This window comes from Corvus cornix, chromosome 1A (assembly GCF_000738735.6).
Source record: "Corvus cornix cornix isolate S_Up_H32 chromosome 1A, ASM73873v5, whole genome shotgun sequence".
Taxonomy (NCBI): Eukaryota; Metazoa; Chordata; class Aves; order Passeriformes; family Corvidae; genus Corvus; species Corvus cornix.
In genome coordinates this window covers 21,903,641-21,922,630 of record NC_047057.1, presented here as the reverse complement: position 1 = coordinate 21,922,630, position 18,990 = coordinate 21,903,641, and the positions used below count along the sequence as shown (strand labels likewise).

At 37.0% G+C, this 18,990-nt stretch overlaps 1 protein-coding gene across 7 annotated transcripts in view; it reads left to right on the top strand.

Moving 5' to 3' along the window:
- The window catches only part of PTPRZ1 (protein tyrosine phosphatase receptor type Z1), a 130,899-nt gene that overhangs the window by 96,066 nt on the left and 15,843 nt on the right, over window positions 1–18,990 (top strand). For 4 of the 7 annotated variants that reach the window (XM_039571311.1, XM_039571308.1, XM_039571309.1 and 1 more), the window contains exons 12-15: window positions 80–3,647; window positions 7,258–7,402; window positions 14,381–14,472; window positions 17,705–17,790. In XM_039571311.1, coding sequence (XP_039427245.1) covers window positions 80–3,647; window positions 7,258–7,402; window positions 14,381–14,472; window positions 17,705–17,790 — 3,891 coding nt within the window. The remainder of the gene's footprint in view (window positions 1–79; window positions 3,648–7,257; window positions 7,403–14,380; window positions 14,473–17,704; window positions 17,791–18,990) is intronic. The other 3 variants (XM_039571313.1, XM_039571312.1, XM_039571310.1) reach the window with 2 other exon arrangements.

The following is an 18,990-nucleotide window of genomic DNA, read 5'->3' as shown; positions in this document are numbered from 1 at the left end:
ATTACAGTTTTAGTTTTCATTCATGTACAGAGTCTATAAACATTTTTAATTGTCTTCGGCAATGATATTTTTTTCAAAGGATGAAGTTGATGAAAAGCAAACAGAGGTGGATGAAGAAACTGCAGTGGTTCCTAGCACTGACAGTACAGTGACCCAGTTGAAGAGAGATTTTCAGGTGATTACATCCAGCTACAGTCAAGAAATAATGGGAACAAAACCCAGTGAAGCTAAAGCAAATAGATACTTAACAAGAGAAGAATTGCATGGTAAGGATAATGTTTTCAAAGCAGTTTATTATGCTACTTCTCCACCTATTGGTGAAATTTCTGAAGAGGAAGATCCTTTTTTGGAATCCCAAACAATTGCTGGAAGTCCTCCTCAACTCATTGACTCTACCAAAGGCAGAGAAGAAGAATATATATATCTTTCTTCAGGCACCGAGCCAACAAGAATAACCACTACTGGCCACAGTGATGAAGATTTCTTATTGTCTCCTTTTAAACCTCATCAGGAATCTGATGACTTTTGGAGTTCAGTTCCTACCACTTCTTCATCACAGCTGGTTACAGAGGAGACCTCCCAAGAAGATGCCCTTCCTTCAGGAAGTCCAGACATAAGTGTGCGTGATGTTCTTTCCCCAGGCTCCATTAAATATGTTTCAGAAGGTGTAGCACCCTCAAGCTCTGATGAGCCTCCAAAGCATACTTCCACTGATGGAAATTTGTGGTTTCGTAAAGCTACAGCTCCAACAACTCAATCTGTTGATGCGTCGCCTAGCAGGCAGTTGTCTCAGACCAGTTACACTGATGCTTATGTAGAGGGATTAAAGCCAACTACAGTTCCCTATTCAAGCAGCCCAGTCGTTTCACGAGACACTTCAGATGCGGATTTAGAATTGCCACATTATTCTACTTTTGCTTTCTCCTCTGCTGAATTATCACCTCACTCTCTCTCTTCAAGCTCTGGAGAATATGGTTCTGCTTCTGCTGCCAGTGAGGTACTCTCTCAGACAACTCAGCCAGTCTATAATGGTGAGATACCTCTTCAACCTTCCTACAGTAGTGAAGTGTTTCCTCTAGTCACCCCTTTATTGTTTGACTCTCAGATGCTCGACACTACCCCTGCTACATCAGATAGTGATGTGACCTTGCATGCCACACCTGTATTTCCCAGTGTTGATGTGTCATTTGAACCCACCCTGTCTTCCTATGATGATGTACCTTTGCTTACATTTTCCTCTGCTTCCTCCAGTAGTAAAATGTTTCACCGTTTGTATACAGTTTCTCAAATGTTTCCACAAAGTGCTACTCCAGCTGTTGCAAGTGATAAGGTGTCCCTGCATGCTTCTTTGACGTTGGCAGAGGGTGATCCATTAATACAGCCAAGCCTTGCTCAATATGCTGATGTGGTGTCACATCAGACCACTCATGCTGCTTCGGAGACACTGATATTTGGTCATGATAGAACTCACATATTTTCTCAAGTTGAACCATCCAGCAGTGATTTAAATATGCATGTACTATCTACAATGTCTGAACTTCCTTATGCTTTGTCTGGTAATGTGGGCTCCCTCCAAAGCTTTACTGTTTCCTATGACTCTGCAGAATTTGTGCATGATTCTGTTGGCATATTTCGTCAAGACCCTTTATTTAGCAGCTATAACAATGTACTGGTGCATAAACTTTCTTCTGTAATATCACAATCTGATACTTTGCTGCAGCCTACGCGCTCTGTATCTAGTGACACGGATTGGTCTGAAGCATACTCTGGTAGTGAGTCCCTTTTGCCTGATACAGATACTTTGACAGTACTTAACGTTTCCTCCTCTGATTCTGTTGATGAGATTCCATATGAATCATCTGGGTTTAGTGATGTTAATAGGATGCTTCAAAAAGGTGATGTTATATATGGAGATGAGAGAGAACTGAAAATTTCCTCCTCTTTAAGTGAAATGGCTTCCAGTGCTGAAAGTAAAGTGATACATGAACTTTCTACATCTGTTTCTAACAATGTTGTAATTGAGCAGAATATGTCTCTGCAAGAAAGCCCACTTCCTGTTTCTAGCACAAAGGGAATCCTTCCAGTCTCTCTTGCTTTTCCCACTACTAAGATATTTGATCATGATATTAGTAAACTTACAGAAAAGCACCTTTCTGTTCAGCCTTTGCATGTTACAACTCCGGCCTTTGATGACACTTTGCTTAAACCTATGCTTAGTGCAAGCTCAGATCAAGCTCTCTCTGCCCCTGCTTATAGCAAAATGTTATCCTCGACTCAGCTGTACTTTTATGAGACCTCAGCTACATTAAATAACGAAGCATTACTGCAGTCCTCCTTCCAATCTTCTGGCTATGGCACTCTGCTTAGCACAGTTGCAGTTGTGCCTAGTGATCCAATATTGGCTGAAAGCTCAAGGGTTCAAAAAGATAGTTCTACATTTGACCAAATATTGCATCAAATGGCACCAGGTTCTGCTACAACTGAAAGCAAGCTGCATTCTACATCTGCACCTTCTGTTGCTGATATGATGTCAAACACTTTTAGTAAGCCCACAGCATCACTTCAAAGTTTATCTGTTTCTTATGGAAGTGAGAAATATGTTTCCTCCAGTTTATTTAACAGTGAAGATGTTGAGAAGGTTATGCCTTCGTTGTACAGTAGCGATGTTTCATTCCAGCTGACCAGTTTAGAAAACACAAATGCCTTCCCCCCCCAGGCAGCAAATGCTGTAACAACTCCCTTCCTAACAGGTGACACATCATCACATGTAGCTACTCCTACAGACAGCCATATGTCTTCAAGTGTTTTTGAAAGAAGTGAGGCTGCCAGTGCCTCTTCAAGTTCCTCACTTGGTTTTGATCCTGTTCATATGCCTGCAGTTGTTTCTGGTTCTGATGTGTCCGTTCATCACACTCTTCCTTTACCAAATATACTTACTTCAGTTACAGCTGTTCCTCCCAAAAGTGAGATCCCTGTAACTTTGCGTAGGTTGCTGGTTCCTTCTAGAGAATCCTCTGGGTTGTCTCCCAGTGTCATGTCCAGTACTGATTTGTGGTCTTCTGTAGTTGAGGATGACTACGATGAATATGATGATGGTTTCCCTGTAAGTAACTGCATCTCATGCAGTTCCCATAGAGAAGATCAGGATATGTCAGTAGAGGATCAAAATACAAAGGTAAACAACGACAAGTCTCAGAGTAACCTAATTATAAGTTCATATTCTGAGAAACCTGAAGAAGAGAAGCTTTCTACTGCTGCATCTGACAGTCAGATAAACCGTGCCATCGACAGACGTAATTATACATCCATGCCAACTTTGACAGCAAGTGTGATACCCAAGAAGCACAACGACCTGAAAATTTTGGAGAACCACATTCAGACTTCTAGCGTCCAATTCCAAAACACATCAGAATCTAAGTCTTGGGCTGTTTTGACAAGTGATGAAGAAAGTGGTTCTGGCCAAGGTACCTCAGATAGCCTTAACGATAATGAAACTTCAACAGATTTCAGTTTTCCTGACCATAACGAGAGAGACACTGAAGGGGCAATTGAAGCAGGTAACTCAGAATTAACTCCTGGATCATCACAGTCATCAACCTCATCTGTTACTAGTGATCACTCATCAGTATTCAACATCTCTGAGGCAGGTTAGTTATGGATAAGATTAATGAATACCATGGGAAGCTGTGAGGGGATACTTTCGTGCCATAGAGAAAAAGCAGGTTTATCTACAGCTAATAAAGGGAGAAAGTAACAGTGCCAATGGGTGTGATTAAGGAAGCATTGGGGAACAGGGGTGCATACTGAGCTGGTTATCTTGTGGATGCTACTTCTGGTTACTTAAAACTGCACCTGAAATACTCTTCATTAAAATGATTGATGCTCTGCTTTTGGATATAGATGCATACTGTCAGCAGAAGTTGAGCGGTGCAAAATCTAAAACCAGAATCAGTACTAATTGTTTAATTTTTGTTTTAAAGGTTTGAGAGAGACTTAGGTTCTCTGTTAAGTTCTCTGTACAAAGACAAGTGCTGCCCTTATGGAAATAACACCAGAGGAAATCATGCCTCTGCCAGAGGAAACATACCCCTGATATTCTCTTTTAAACTTAGAGCAGCACTTTTTTTTGTGTGTTTTCTAAGAGGTTGAACAAGGAAGAAGATGCTGCTTTGATTCTGATTCATATGTACTTATAAAAACATTAATTTTTATTCTGTGTATGCCACTTTCAGATGCAGAACTTTTGTGCCAGATTTGCATATTCCCAAAGTAAAGCCAGATTCTCCTCTACCTGTTTATATTTAATGCTGTTTTCCTATTTATTCCTCTTAAAGTCAGTGAGAGTATTTGTGACGCATGATTCCAAGGATGAAGTCAGAAATCAGAATTGATAACCCATTTCCTTTGTATTTGAAAATGCACTGTGGAAAATCTGAAGTATTTAGACACATAATCTTCATTGCTTCTTGTGTTAAAGAATTAAAATCAAAGAATCAAGTCAAAAATAATCTATGATCTTTGGGAAAAAAAAAAAACCAAACAAACAACAAACAAGGTTGAATTGGTATTTTAGAAAATAAATTGAACTTCTGTTATGTACTTGCAGCATCTGTAGAGGGCAGTATCATTCAACTAAACCCACTAAGGAATGGAATCCACAAAGCATGGGAAGGTTTCGGCCCAGTCCTACAAATAAATACACAGTTGAATTATATAAGGTTGTATACCTCATGAGTAACAGAATACTAATATGAAAAGGTGGTAAATTGGCACTCAGTATAGTTTGGGCTAGTAGAATGTGAAAAATAGAAAATAAAAATTAAAAGAAAATAGAAAACATTGAAATTACTAGGAGTCCTAACAAGGTAGGTGTTACAAAATTGGATCAGTAAGTCGATTAGTTCACTGGTAAGTAGTTACCACTTTGTGTAAAATACATAAAATTCCTTCAAAAATAAGCAAAAATAACATTAATATTTCAAAACCTATCTTCTTGGTAGGAATAAGTGTTGCCATAAGATACAAGAGTTTATGTAATGGGTGTCATTCGAATTTTTACCAATAGTAATTCAAAAAGGATTATAGAGTACTGGAGAAGGAGGAGTACAACAGACTTAGTTTGTCTTCTAGATATTATTGAAAGACACTCTATAGTATCATTTCATGTGCATTATTTTTTTTCCAACACATGATGCTAAATACTGGCTTTTAATAAACTGAAAATTCAATTTCAACATGTCTGACATGGACTCCTGTAAATCAAAGACATATTTGCTAAATTAAATTATAAACAAATGAAACAAAAAAAAATAATCTCTCACCTGAGAACTTACTTATACATTGCAGTGGATTTTGCAGAAATTGGTGAAATATCTTCTTGCTGTGACCATTACAGAAAAAAATCATCATTTAAACTTTTCCCAGTCTTGTAGTTGTTGATGCATAATTATGCTTGTTCTGAACTAGGATTTTCTCCTTAAGACCTCTATGACTACCTAAGCCTTTCAGCGTCTTTTGAGAAACTAAGGCAAATTAATAGAAAGAAATACGCGAAGAATTCAAACACATCAGTTATTAGAAATCAAAGAAATCTACTATAGCTGAGACTGCCTCTTCAGCTGCCATCATTGGAGTGATGGCCAAGTAGGCAAGAAACCTCCTGTTACAGAAGTCTTGCACTTCATTCCCCATAGGAGGAATCCTAATAGAATATGGTCATGAAGTTTGAAGGAGCCCTGTCATCACACAGCTAGCATTGGATTTTATGCTGTGGATTAGTCCAGAGTTGGATAAGCAAGTCTGACTGTTTCAAAGGGATCATACTGTGTTTTCTCATGCATACACATAGTTTTTCTCTGAAATCAATAGGTAGTATCAACCAAGAGAAACTTGGAGATTTTTCAGGAGCAACTTTGTGCCTTCAATTACTTTGCCCATTGAGCTGCAGAATTTAAAGCAAAGTGATTGATATGGGTGTTAAAGAGTATTTTGAATTAAAACCAAGAAGACATCTGCAAAATCAGAGCCTAGACCTTTTCGCACATAAAGTTCTGAAAGCCTCTAAACTTAAGAAAATGGAAGCAAATAGAGCTGCCTAGAAATCTGTACTGTGTGAAGCCATTTGTTTTTTGACATCTTATTTAGAGCATGTAATTTGCTGTCTTTTTTCCTTTCCAGATCCAACTCCATTCCTTCCTTTCTTTGTGTACAAGTTTTTTTTTCATGTAGAATTGGTCTCTTGAAATCCCAATGGAGTGCAGATGTTTTCTATACAGCAAAATTCTGCTCTTACACAGAAAATTCACTGAAGTAGGACTGTTCACAAAAGCAGAAAACATTCTAGGGGTTTCATTCTAACAAGTGCGAAAGTGCTTATTTCTGCATTTTAACTCAATTAAAGCTCACAGGAGACTGCACAGACTGAAATAAATCCATTTTTTATGTTAACATCACAGCTTTAAAATGTTTACTTCTTGAGGTACAACCAAAGCTAAAAATACAGTGTTGATGTTGTCCACCATTGTGTTTCCTTCTTTAATAAAATTAGAAAATATATTGTTTTAATTTTCATACAGATTCCTATGTCTAAATATTTCTGTCATCTAGCATTATATGACTCACAGAAATACGAAACTAAAGCAATATCTAAATAATAATTTGATCACCTGTAAAGATGGAGGTGGGAAATTTAACTGTGGCTCCAGTAGAGTTGAGAGAGGCAATTGGATTCAAAGGAAGCAGAATGTATCCATAAAGCAATTTATAGAATGGGCAATGGATAAAAATACAGAAAGCTAAACTGCAATACAGCAAGCACATAAGGACTGTTGCAAGATAGTTTTCATATTAACCTGTTAGCCAGAGAAGTGATTTGCATTATATGACTAGCAGTTTAATATCAATTCCAGTGCACATTCCAATATTATGTATTCAGATTTCTTAACTCATTTGGCTTTCAGCTAATAAAACAGATTAAAATAAAAAAAACTTTCTTCTGAATTTTAACAACAGTCTGCTATTCTTACAAAGAGAAGTCTCCACTGCTGGAAGGCTGAGTCACATAAGCTTGAACACTTTGCTTTACCCTCTATCTGCTTATCTTCTGTAAGCTGGTTTGCAAATGTATAAACTTTCTGCAGTACATAGTAAAAAATAGAGGTAAGTGATATTAAGTAGGCCCATTATAAGACACATTCACTTGTGCTGTGCATTTCTCAGAATTTAAACATGGACTGTTTCAATTTTCTCTGACTGCAGAGGCAAGTAATATTAGCCATGAGTCTCGTATTGGTCTAGCTGAGAGTCTGGAATCAGAGAAGAAGACAGTTATACCACTTGTGGTCGTATCAGCCCTGACTTTTATCTGTCTAGTGATTCTTGTGGGTATTCTCATTTACTGGAGGTAAGTTGTTTTTTGGTTGACCTTTTTTTCAGTTCTAAAGAGCTCTGATTTCAAAAATGTGATTGGCATTATTGAGCTAGTTTAGGAAGGAGACTGGATCTTGTCTCTTACCATGTCTTCATATTGCTCTGTGTCATAAAGAGGACAAAATGAGGTGATTTCTGTCCAAAATACTCAACTGCAATTTTTTTTTTTTGGTGAGAGTTTAACCACTTCAAATAGTTTATATTGGGAGACTGTAGTAAACAATAACTTGTGATTGATGCCTAGAAACCAAGTAACTCAACAGAGCACTGGGAAATGCAAGAGGGAGAAGGAAAATAAATATCATGGCATGGGGCAATTTACTATCTTTCCAATCCTTTAACCATTGAAAAAGGTAGATACCAATTTAGAATGAGAATCTATGGTCCTCAACAGGAGTATGTAGATAAGCAATTCATATGGCACTGTAGGAGTGTGCTGTAGCTGACACTGTGTAGAAGACAGAAAGGGGATGATGATACTGTAATAGTGCAACTGTTTGAAGGTCACTTACTGAGTAGCTCTTAGGATGTCCTGTGGTTAAAAAGTCATTCTCCTTTGTGATTCTGCCAAACCAAAATTAGCCCTCCAGCCTTTCAAAGCTTTAGTGGATAACTATGGATGTGTTTCATGTGCACACATGTGCTGAGGTTTCCTCATGGACATGTTTCTCTGTGGCTTGATAAATTGATAAGCCAGTAAAAATATACTATAAAGAGAATTGATGGTTAAAAGAAGCCATAATAACATAATCAGGAAGAGCAAAAAACTGTATCCACACTGTGCAATAAAACAAACCAGCTAGCATGGCACAGGTAGCTTCCATACAGCTGAAGTCACTTCTCTCACAGAGGATAAAAACAGAGTAGCTGCATTCACATCGCTTACTGGGGATGGCCTCTGCCCTGTGCTAACCCCAAACTGTGTCAAGCGTTGTGTGAAATACTGCAAGTTGGCCTGAACTAAAAATGTACCAGGAACCTCGTCAGCCACATGACAGTATGTGGCAATGCTCAAGGCTTTGTCACTCTTCCACTGGTTCTGGTTAAAGACAGTCTTCCTAGGGGCATGCCTGCTCTCAAAACCTTTGCACAGTCCTAAGACTTTCTCAAGTGTGCAGGTTGTCAGGGAGGAAATGCTGTGGTGGGCCGGAAACGCTGTGTGGGGAAATAAGCTGCAAAAACTTCTGCTGCTTTAGTGATTGGCTGGAAGCTGATCCTGCTTCTGCTGTGCTAACACATAAACTAGCAGCCAGAAACAGGACCTTGCTCTTACAGGGACTGTATAAAGAAGTGGGAAGTCTTCCAAACATCTCCTTCCAGATGCCTCCAGAGCCTGTTTCTTCTTCCTTCAGCCCAAATAATCCTGCTTAATCTAAAATGAAAAAAAGCTAGAGAACCAGTAACTTTGGCCCTTTCCAAACTACTGACTACTGTTATCTCTAGGCTGTAGTGTCAGGGTTGTGCTTACTGACTTTTCTTCTAGTCTCCTGACACTGGTTTTCTGTCAGCCTATGAGGGTGTGTTCCACATGGGTACAGAACACATTCCATCCCTGAGCAGACTAGGCTGGAGAATTTGAGTTCAAGCTTCTTTGGTTTCAGGCAAGTGTGCTAGTGAGTTAGACAGCCTTTGCCATGGCTAAAGACACTTGAACAATGAACCTTGAGAAAGATTTCTTCTGCTTTTCAAAGTAGTAGTTAATTGCCACAATAATTGCACAACTCATTTCTTAGTTTATGCTTAGTTGTATAACTATATTCTCCATCCCAGGATTTCCAGCTAACCACTTGCATACTGAGAATCTTTCCCTGTCATTCATGTTATGCAACATGATTGTTCATATTCATCTTCCAAAGGGTTTCATCCCTGATGCTGAACAGCATTTGAAATCTCTTCTATCTGCCAAAGAAGGCCATGCATTTAAAGACCCAGATTGTACAATGCAGTTCTAGTAATCCTACATGTTACAAGCTTGTTTTTGTCAAATAACATTGTGTTCATTTTGTATTCTTTCTCTGGGAATGAACAATTCTGTAAAACAAGTCTTTCAAAATAAAACAAAAATCCCGTTAGCAATAATATCTTCTTGACTTGAATCTAATCTTTTGTGTATTTCTTGTGCACTACAAAATAAAATATGGAGCTCTTTTATTGTTAATCCTCAAAATTCTCTTGGCATTATGATAACACCAGTAACTATTTCTTACTTCAGAGGAATGCAACATAAAGACTATGCATTGTAGGTAGGACTTTGAAGCCCTCTCTCAAAGTTGACAAAACACACACCTCTTTTTAAAGTCTGGAAAAAAATCAGAATATTAACTTCATTGCTATGCAGATTTTATTAAGCCTGGGAAATACTAGTAGAAAGTCTGTAAGATTTTTCTAATAGTTTGTTTTGAAATAATTGCTGTTAGATGTTAATGTTTCTTTTTATAATGCACCTTTTTTTTTCCTAATTTGGGCCAGTTATTTTCATTTATTAAAGTTCATATAAACATTTGGGTTTATGAGGAGTTATTCTATATTCCTTTTGCAACAGAAGTCCACAAAAAGCATTGGTCATAGCTGGTCATTTGAGTGTATAGTATTTAGGGTTGTTTCCACTATTAGCTCTTTATTTGAATGTGCAAAAGTTGTGTTATTTGGTTGAAAACCAAATGACTACCAAGAGCAACAAGTTCCAGTCTCCCAAGGTTAAAGAAAGGCAAAATTATTTATTTCTTCATTTTAACGACTTGTATCAGAAAAATAATTCTGTACCATCTGTTGTTTGGGTTTGGGTTTTGGGGGTTTTTTTTAAATGAAATTGTTAATCAGCACTTGAGGAAATTCCTCAATCTCTTCACTATCTCATTAGGCATAATTTCAATCTTTTTTTGATAGGTATTTATTTCTCTGACAAGGATGAAAACTTCTAATGGCAATATTGTCTAAAGATTGAATAATTACCAGTAGGAAAAATGCACAATTTTTAACTACTCTGGTTTCATGTATCTTTTGTAATTCAAGCAATTTTCAAGCAATGTCATTTTCCTTTCATTTCTTCAGCGGAATTAAGATTACAGTAGAATAAACAAGGAGATTCTTTGCCCTGTTTAGTGGCCTTGCTGTCCAGATAGACTTTTTTTAATAGCTTTAGAGAGAATTTTCTGTCCAAATCTAGAGTCTATCCATTGCTTTCAGTATCTGTCTACTTTCCAAGTTCTTGCAGCAGAGATGTGGCAGGAATACCTGAATGTGCTTTCTCTGTTCTTTTCTTGGTGGCTCCATTATTACCATTTTGCTTAATTATTCGTGTTTGTGCAGATCAATTTTTACAATGTTTATTGTAAGAAGAGCACGGAGAATAGTGGCATGGTAAGAGTTATCAGTAGGAGTTGTACCATTCAAAATTCTTTCTCAACAAACATCATAGTAAATCGTAGTAAAAGACCATAATAACATGAACCACAAACTGCTAATGCACTTGCAGGTCCATTTGCATCTACAGACATACTGAGTATCAGCTGCCTGTCATGCAGCCTGTTAGACATTTCATGATAGCAACACTTCAGAAGTTACCAACCTGATGACAGACAACACCCTAGCAGTTATTTGAATTTTAGTTTTCCTCTACTACCCTATATCTTTGAAACATACCTGTCAGAGAATGCTCATTTTCTTATCCAAGATTTGAGCTCATGCCTTGAGTCCTGTGATAAGTTTATAGAAACAGAGTTGAGAATCCTCTCTAAGGATCATTAAACTTGCACATGCAGAAACATTAAAACCAGATTTCAATATACAGAGGCCACACTCATCCATCTGTAAAGGAGAAACTTCTCAACAGTGTGGCATCTCATAAATAAAAGTTTTAATAAAATCTGGCAATTAAAATTCCAGTTGACAAACACATAAAGATCAATTGCAGATATTTAAAAATTGAATAATTGGCGTCCATTAAGGATCCACTTAAAGATCATTTGGTTCCATCAGATCTTTAAATTATCTGAACATTAAAAAAAAAAATCTAATAAGTGTTTGAGACCTACTGGCAGATAATGCTGTGAGCTCAAAAGAACTGAAGTTCTCAGAGAAAGATGGAATCATGCCTCTAAGACCATTCTGCATGAGCAGCAGAAGTGCAAACACATCCTCTCACAGATGCCTCTGCCTTTCAGAGTTCAGCTCCCTTCCTGAGTCCCTGGGGCAGGAGCACTGCACACACGCACAGTCCCATGTGCACGGGGCTCTTTGCCTGCCTCGGTGACAGTCCCAGCCAAGCTCTGAGCTGTGCCTGCCCCAGGGCAGAAGTAAGCACACATTCTCAGCCAAGGTTCAGGGCCTGAATGATAGAAAATCTATGTCCCCCACAGTCTGAGGCTTAGTCTTGTAGTCCCAAGTCGCTCCCATTGAAGTGTTCATTCAGGTCTAGTATCCCTCCTGTCAGACAGAAGTGCTGCTGCTGTGCAGATCCAGACACTGTAATTAATTCAGTGGTTTAGCACTGCCCCCATATATAAAGTGTGTTTTTGAACAAGTGCAGTGTCTAAATTACAAATTACAGTTTTAGGTTGGAGATCTAAATGCTGTGATGAAAGGTGTAAATTAAATAATCAGGTTATTGAGTGATGGGACCTTTGTCTGGAAGTTTGAAATAGTCATCACTTTTTTCATTAACAACAAGTGATAATTAACAAGATGTGAGTATTAACATTAGATTTAGTCATGAAGGCTTTCAGTGCTGATGCAGAAGCAGATGGAGTGCCTATTTATGAGTCTCAGTACAGGTTAAGTCAACTGCTATGAATTTGTCTCCCAAATGCACTAAGGGTGTAATTTATTTTGAGCCATAATTAACTTGTTAAAGATTAAAAATACATTGGCTCAGTGAGGGATAATGAGTGTATGGCATAATATGAGGACATTTTAAGTACAGCTTTAGATGTGAAAGTCATTATGCTAATTCTTTATAGCTCAATCTTTTCTCACGCAAATAGGTGACAACATTAGTCCATAAACCTTGTGTATGATGGGTGTTCACAAGCAGTAGACATTTGGGGGGAGGACACTTTTTGGGTTTGGAGCTTTAGCATCAGACTGGTTGGCATGTTTGGTTGGTGCACTTTTTAATAAACACAATACAGCATTCACTGTGCCCAGCAGACAGGGCCAGACTTTCCAAAGTATGTAATGATTTGAAGACTTTGGTACCTGCCTGTCTCAGAAACATTTCACACAGAGTTCTGATACTAACTCTTGAGTCTTATGCTAGCATTGAGACAGCCTCTCTCACCTCAGCAGCCACTAATTCTAATGCTAGAGATGCCTTAAAATTCAGCAGGGTGTTCCCAGGTACCTTGGTGTCCTTGGTCTGCATCTGAAATTGCCATTTCTAAGTAAAACCAAGTACATAACAGATAGTATTGCTGCAAATTTCTCTTGCAAAGCCAAAGCTTCTCTGTGAACATCACAAATACGCTTTTAGAGAATTCTAGCTGGACTTCAGGTTTAATTGTCATGTGAATCACTGGAACTATTTTGCATGCCTCAGTTTTCCGTTTTAGGCAGCTGTCTGCTTTTTCTTGTGTTTTAAGTGAATCTGTATTGTACACTGATAGAAAATTCCCAACACATTCTGAGAATATGGGCATGTTTCCCAGAGGCTTAATTCAAATAAGCTTACCAAAGTCTTTATTATCTATATTAATGGTTCTGGAAAGAATGACAACAGCCACATATTCCCTATATATTTCTCAAAGTATCTTCAGATTTTATTTCTGCTTATAACAATTATATGAGGGGTTTTATGACTGCAGTGATACAGGAATGCTACAGAATTTATAGTAACAGTGATTATACAAAGTAGCAAACAATCATACAATAGTTTCAGCCAACAGCTTTGAAGAAGCAGAATCTTGTAAATATAAAATGAGATTAGTATTTTCATGGTGCATATATTTCTTTTTGAATTTAATGACAAGCAAATAATAATATCTATATATATAATATATATATAATATATACATATTATATAATAATCTTAACAAAGTTAAGATTGTTATTAGCATGTCTAATCATATGGAGATTTTTTAATTAAAGAGGCTTTGCAATGCTTACAGCAACAGTTGGTTATTCATTCCTTTGAATAGCTTGGATTTTTAACAGATGCTATTCCTATAATCTTCACATCTGGATTACAGCACAGATACAAATAACATTGTGGGTCATAGTTAAGATTGATTCCATTTGTATTCATACTTCAATGTTTTTGCAACAAAGCTGGCATGTCCTGGAGTTAGAAATTCCCCTGTTTGGGTCTGTCAGCTTTGGGAAGCCCTCCTTAGTTAAGGTGTCCCTCAGTGTTGTGATTATATTATGGAAAGTTGTTTAGCCCCAGTCATAGTAGTTCTAGAGCCACTGTTTTGGCTGTTACAGGGCGTGTTGTCTTTTATTGCTCTTCCGTGTCTGTGGTAGCATCTATTGATGAATTTCCAGATCTGGTCTCCTACACTGCTCCATTTTCAGGCTAGCATCATTACATGAAAGGGAACAGTAATTATTTAAGTGAATTTAGATAAGTAAGGAAGAAAGTCGCATTTTTTGTACTTGTAGCTGTGCAGCATCTACAGTAGCTCCTGGTGCAGAGTTTCTCTTTCAGCTGTCACTATGATGTGTGCTCTATCTTCTGCTTCTGGTATAGGTAAAGATGCATGAACTGTAATTTGCTGAGGTAATGTAGTATCTTCCTGTTGTATGCATAATTTGGTGATGTGCTGGGGGAATATTTATATTATAGCAGTAGTATTAGACATTCCATGAAAATTGGTTTTCAAAATCATGATTTTGCTTTCTGACTCAATAATGCCAGAATTCTAAATCATCTCAGAAAATGTTTTGGTGGGGTTTTGTTGTTTCTTTTTTATTTTCTTTTTTTTTTCAATATTTTTTTATTTTTATTCCTCTCTAGGAAATGTTTCCAGACTGCTCATTTTTATTTAGAAGATAATACATCACCTCGAGTGATTTCTGCTCCCCCAGCTCCAATCTTCCCAGTCTCAGGTATTTCTGGCAACTGTTCTGTGGATTGGTGTTAGCTGTTGGAAGATGCTGCTTTATATGTGTCAATATGAATTCTTCATATATTGTAACATCTGTAAACCAGAGATTTGTAACCTCTTGTACAAGTCTGTGTAAACAGGTACACCTGACATTGGCAGACTGATGTTATTAATAATCTCTTCTGTAGGTAACACAGAAGACAAATATCCTCAGCTTACAGAGTTGCCTCAAGGATACTCTGCCTTGTAACCATTTGAAGTGTAGCCTCACTAGAGTGGCTGCTCATGTAGCCATCTGAGCCACCCTAAATAGCTCTAGAGGATAACACCAGCAACATATTCTGTTGTGTTTCTGCCTTTAATTGGATTTGTCACCTGTGTATAGAACATGTCCTATTCTTTTTACCAGGGGGATGAGGATATGCCTCATCTGTCTGCATTTCACTTGCAATTACAGCGTGTTCTTACACTTATGTATTTTACTAGCATAATTACGATGGTAAAGTTCTGTGAACCTCTCATGAAAATAATACAGAAGTTCAGAATATTATTAGCATCTTCTGATTCTATATCCACCACCTTTATTTGGAGAAACTGTTTCCTTTCTTTCCTCAAAGAGTATCAGAGGAGCACGTGCAGCCTCACAGCTTTTTCAGTCGGTGTAGAATGAAATAGATTAATTTCATTCATCTATTTAAACCCTAAATAGATTTATCCTGAAGCAGATCCTAAGTCACATTCTCACCTATGAGACAAGGATATCTTGTTCCACAAGTAATGTTTTTGCAAACTGTGCTATTACACATGGAGATGGATTTCCATGGAATGACTAAAGGAAGAAAATCAGCCCTTGTGTGAATAACTAGTAAACAGATCTAGTTAAATAAATCCCAAACATTAGGCTTCCATTGTAACTGAATTGTAGATATCTTCAAATGCATCTTGTATGGGTTGCTGTTGTTAGGAGATGCATAAACTTTAACTAAATGGTTGAAAAGCAGAGATTTCAGCTTGATTTCAGAAAACATGATTATATATGAATGTCAAACAATCATTATAGGAAATGTCTGCTTTAATTCTCCATCATTAACTATATTGCATTACAACTGCATAATTTTCTTACAATTTTTCCTGACCATCTCACCTCAGGGAGAAAGTGTTTTCCATTGTCATAATTGCACTTACAGTTTTTCTGAGTGCCTAAAATACATGTTTTGAAGCTGGAGGTTTTCCTTCCGAAATGCTGATAAATATTAAAGAGAAATTTTTTTCTAAGTGACTGAAAATACACAAAATATTTTATGGAAAAAGCTGCAAGCACTGAGGAAATAGTTTTATTTTGCGTGCAACAGATGTCAAGTGAACAGTCACTATGTTTTCTATTGCACAAGTGTTTCAACAGTGTAATTTTACAATTGCATCTAATTACAATGTAATACTAGAAAAGACTGTAGGGCAGGAAGAGTGTTTTGCAACTGCTAAGTTCAATTCTTATGGCTATGACCAAAAGCACACTCCACAGATCTCATTATATATTAAGTTTTCCTTCCATGGAGTTTCATTGGCAGAGATAGGAGAGCCGCAGTTATTCACAGAAAATGCCATGGCACTTCACAGCACAATTCAAAGATGCATTCAAATAATAATGAATTAGAGGGTAGTATTCAGATCCACTATCAAACTCTCAGTAGTTTGAAGTGATACCTGACATCCAGATATAAAATACATTCCTGGATTCAGAAGTGATTGAATTGGGAGATTTGCATGGGCAAAGAAACAGAACCTGTTTCTCCATTATTGTGCTCACTCTTTGGGTCATTTGCTTTCCCTTCTGGTTTTGCATTTGCATATCATTAGGATAAACCCTTCATGCAAGGTTTCATTTCCAAAGTGTGACGATTGTGTTACACATTTGTTCAGCTTCTCTTAGGCTTGACTGGATAAATTCACTTTTTGTATTCAGATCCAGTCATGTAAGTGGAAGATCAGCTGGATCTTGGTACAAATCAACAAATTCTTGGTAACTGAAAGATAAAATTATTAGGTAGGATAAATGCTGAACATCTGTTGATGTGAATAACAGGTCCTTGTTCAATGTTTCTGACGTTTTGTTCGCATATGAAATAGTGATGAAATTACAGATTGTGAAATAAACATATTTTTAAACCATGAAAGGCTTTAAAAAAAAACCCAACAAAATTATTTTTCAGTACCAAAACTAAGTGAAATCATGCCATCCTTTAGCAGATAATTAGCAAACAGATGACTTTGTTTACACAGCATATTTGCAGTAAAGAGAAGACTGAAAGTCCCAAAGGTTTTTGATGTGATTCCTGATGCATATTCTACACAAGCGGTTTTTTGTATTTGTCTAAAGTAAAATGGAGATGTTACATTAATCACACTTATTCCTTGAGAATGTAGATTTGTTCTTTTTGGGCAGCCAAGAAGTGTTAAACATAAATCTTGCATTTAAAACTTGAAATATGAAGCCTGATGTGAAAATCTGCGGTCAGTACTGCCATGATCAGACATAAGATTATTATCAATTTGTAATCATAGAATCATAAGGAGAACAGGGAGAAATTTCTGTACTGAAGGTAGTCACTAATGCAGTAAAAGATGAAAATTATTGCTGTTTACTTTGGATGCCAGTGCAAACATGCAACTGTAAATTAATATGAAACTACTGGCATAATGCTGTTTTAATTTAGCAGGCTTGGGACTATGCATCTTGTCCATGTACTGCATCTGAGTTCCAGTGCAACACTAATCAGTGTGAAGTACCCAGACAACTCTGCCTAATCATTCCTACTTTATCAGTATTATTCAGAGCTCTGCTCTCTGCCTTTGAGAGCAAAGAGCTAATCCTCCCATATCTCCATGACTTCACAGGGAATTTTGTATGTTCTTCTATTTAACAGAAAAACTCAGCATCTTGCAGAATCAGCACCTTGATTTGGGGAGCTTACAGACAGAGCAAAACCTAGCAAGGCATTTTCTTTATCTTCTTTCCAAATAATAATTTAGAAATGTTCAAGTGTTAGGCAACTATTTTAGAAATGTTAATGGCATAAAAGAATGTTGTAATTTTTTGGGAGTTGTATATCCAAAGTTCATGCCAAGAATTTTATTTCAGGATGTTTTGTGGATTGCCTACATATAAACTTCATTATATGTCACTGGTTTTTTATTCTACATAAATATACTTTTTGTCTTTTCCCACCCCTAAGATGATGTTGGAGCAATTCCAATAAAGCATTTTCCAAAACATGTTGCAGATTTACATGCAAGTAATGGTTTTTCTGAAGAATTTGAGGTATGGCTCTATGATGTCGTCTTTTACTTAGCATGTACAAATAATGTTAAGTTTAAATGCCTGGAAACAAAAATGGGGGCATTACATTCTGACTTGGGCACCAATTTCATGAATGCATGAAATAACACCATAAATGTGAGTGCTTTGAGACCAGTATGGAGTTTATGCATAAAGCCTAGGGAGATTCCTAAAAGCTACCAGGACTGGTACAAATGGGAATGTTTATTATTGTGCTAAAATACTGAACAATTGTGTGAATAAACTATGCAAAGATAATGCAATGTATATGGTTTATCAGACACAGTGATAGATCTAAAGCTTTTCCAATACTAATGACAATTGAATTTTGCAGAAGCTACCCACATTTGCTTGTTCCATTTACAGAGAAAATAAAAGGGAAGTAATAATGAGTACACGTGGCAAGACTTCTGATTAACAGGGGAGCTAATGTAGTCTTCCTATGTGGTAGTGAAAGCTTTACAGTTCCTTTCCTAAAGTATATGGTGCATAAGAGGTATTTGAAAATGTTGAAACATATGCTCTAATCATGTAATGTTACTATCACCATATGTAACTAATGATCTTCATTGTTTTTCACACTCATGTATTGCAATCAGTTTAAAGATGGATATGTTCTAACTTAATTGACATAAACATTAAAACCCCAAATACCGTAATGAAAGCTGTACCATCAGCAATTTTACAAGAGATTTGAAACAAAATCAGTCAGTTGGGATGGGAACAAGTTTTTTAACTGGTCTGTGTTAATTTAAAATACAATTGTAATATTCCTGTTGCAAAAACAATAACGAAAGTAAAAAAATCAGAGTTTTGCATCTTTAGGTTTTGCTTTTGTTTCCGCAGCCAATGTATTGTGATCTAGTTGACCAAAAATTCCATGTCCTTCACATAACCTTCTTCATCAGCATTTTTTCTTCAATTCATTTAACATTCAGAATATCCATTTGATTGTGGGACCAAATTTGTAAATACTTGCGAATGTCCAGTATATATTCATATACTACACATGTGCATATGCACTGATGGGACTGGGCTCCAGCTCAGCTAGCTATGAATAAGAGCAGGTCTTGAAGGACTGTGTGTAAATACAATGGATACAAAGTTCTGTCACCATTAGTGAGTACAGCAATACAGAAATCAGATTGTTCATTCTAAATTGATCTTGTCCTACAATTTTAC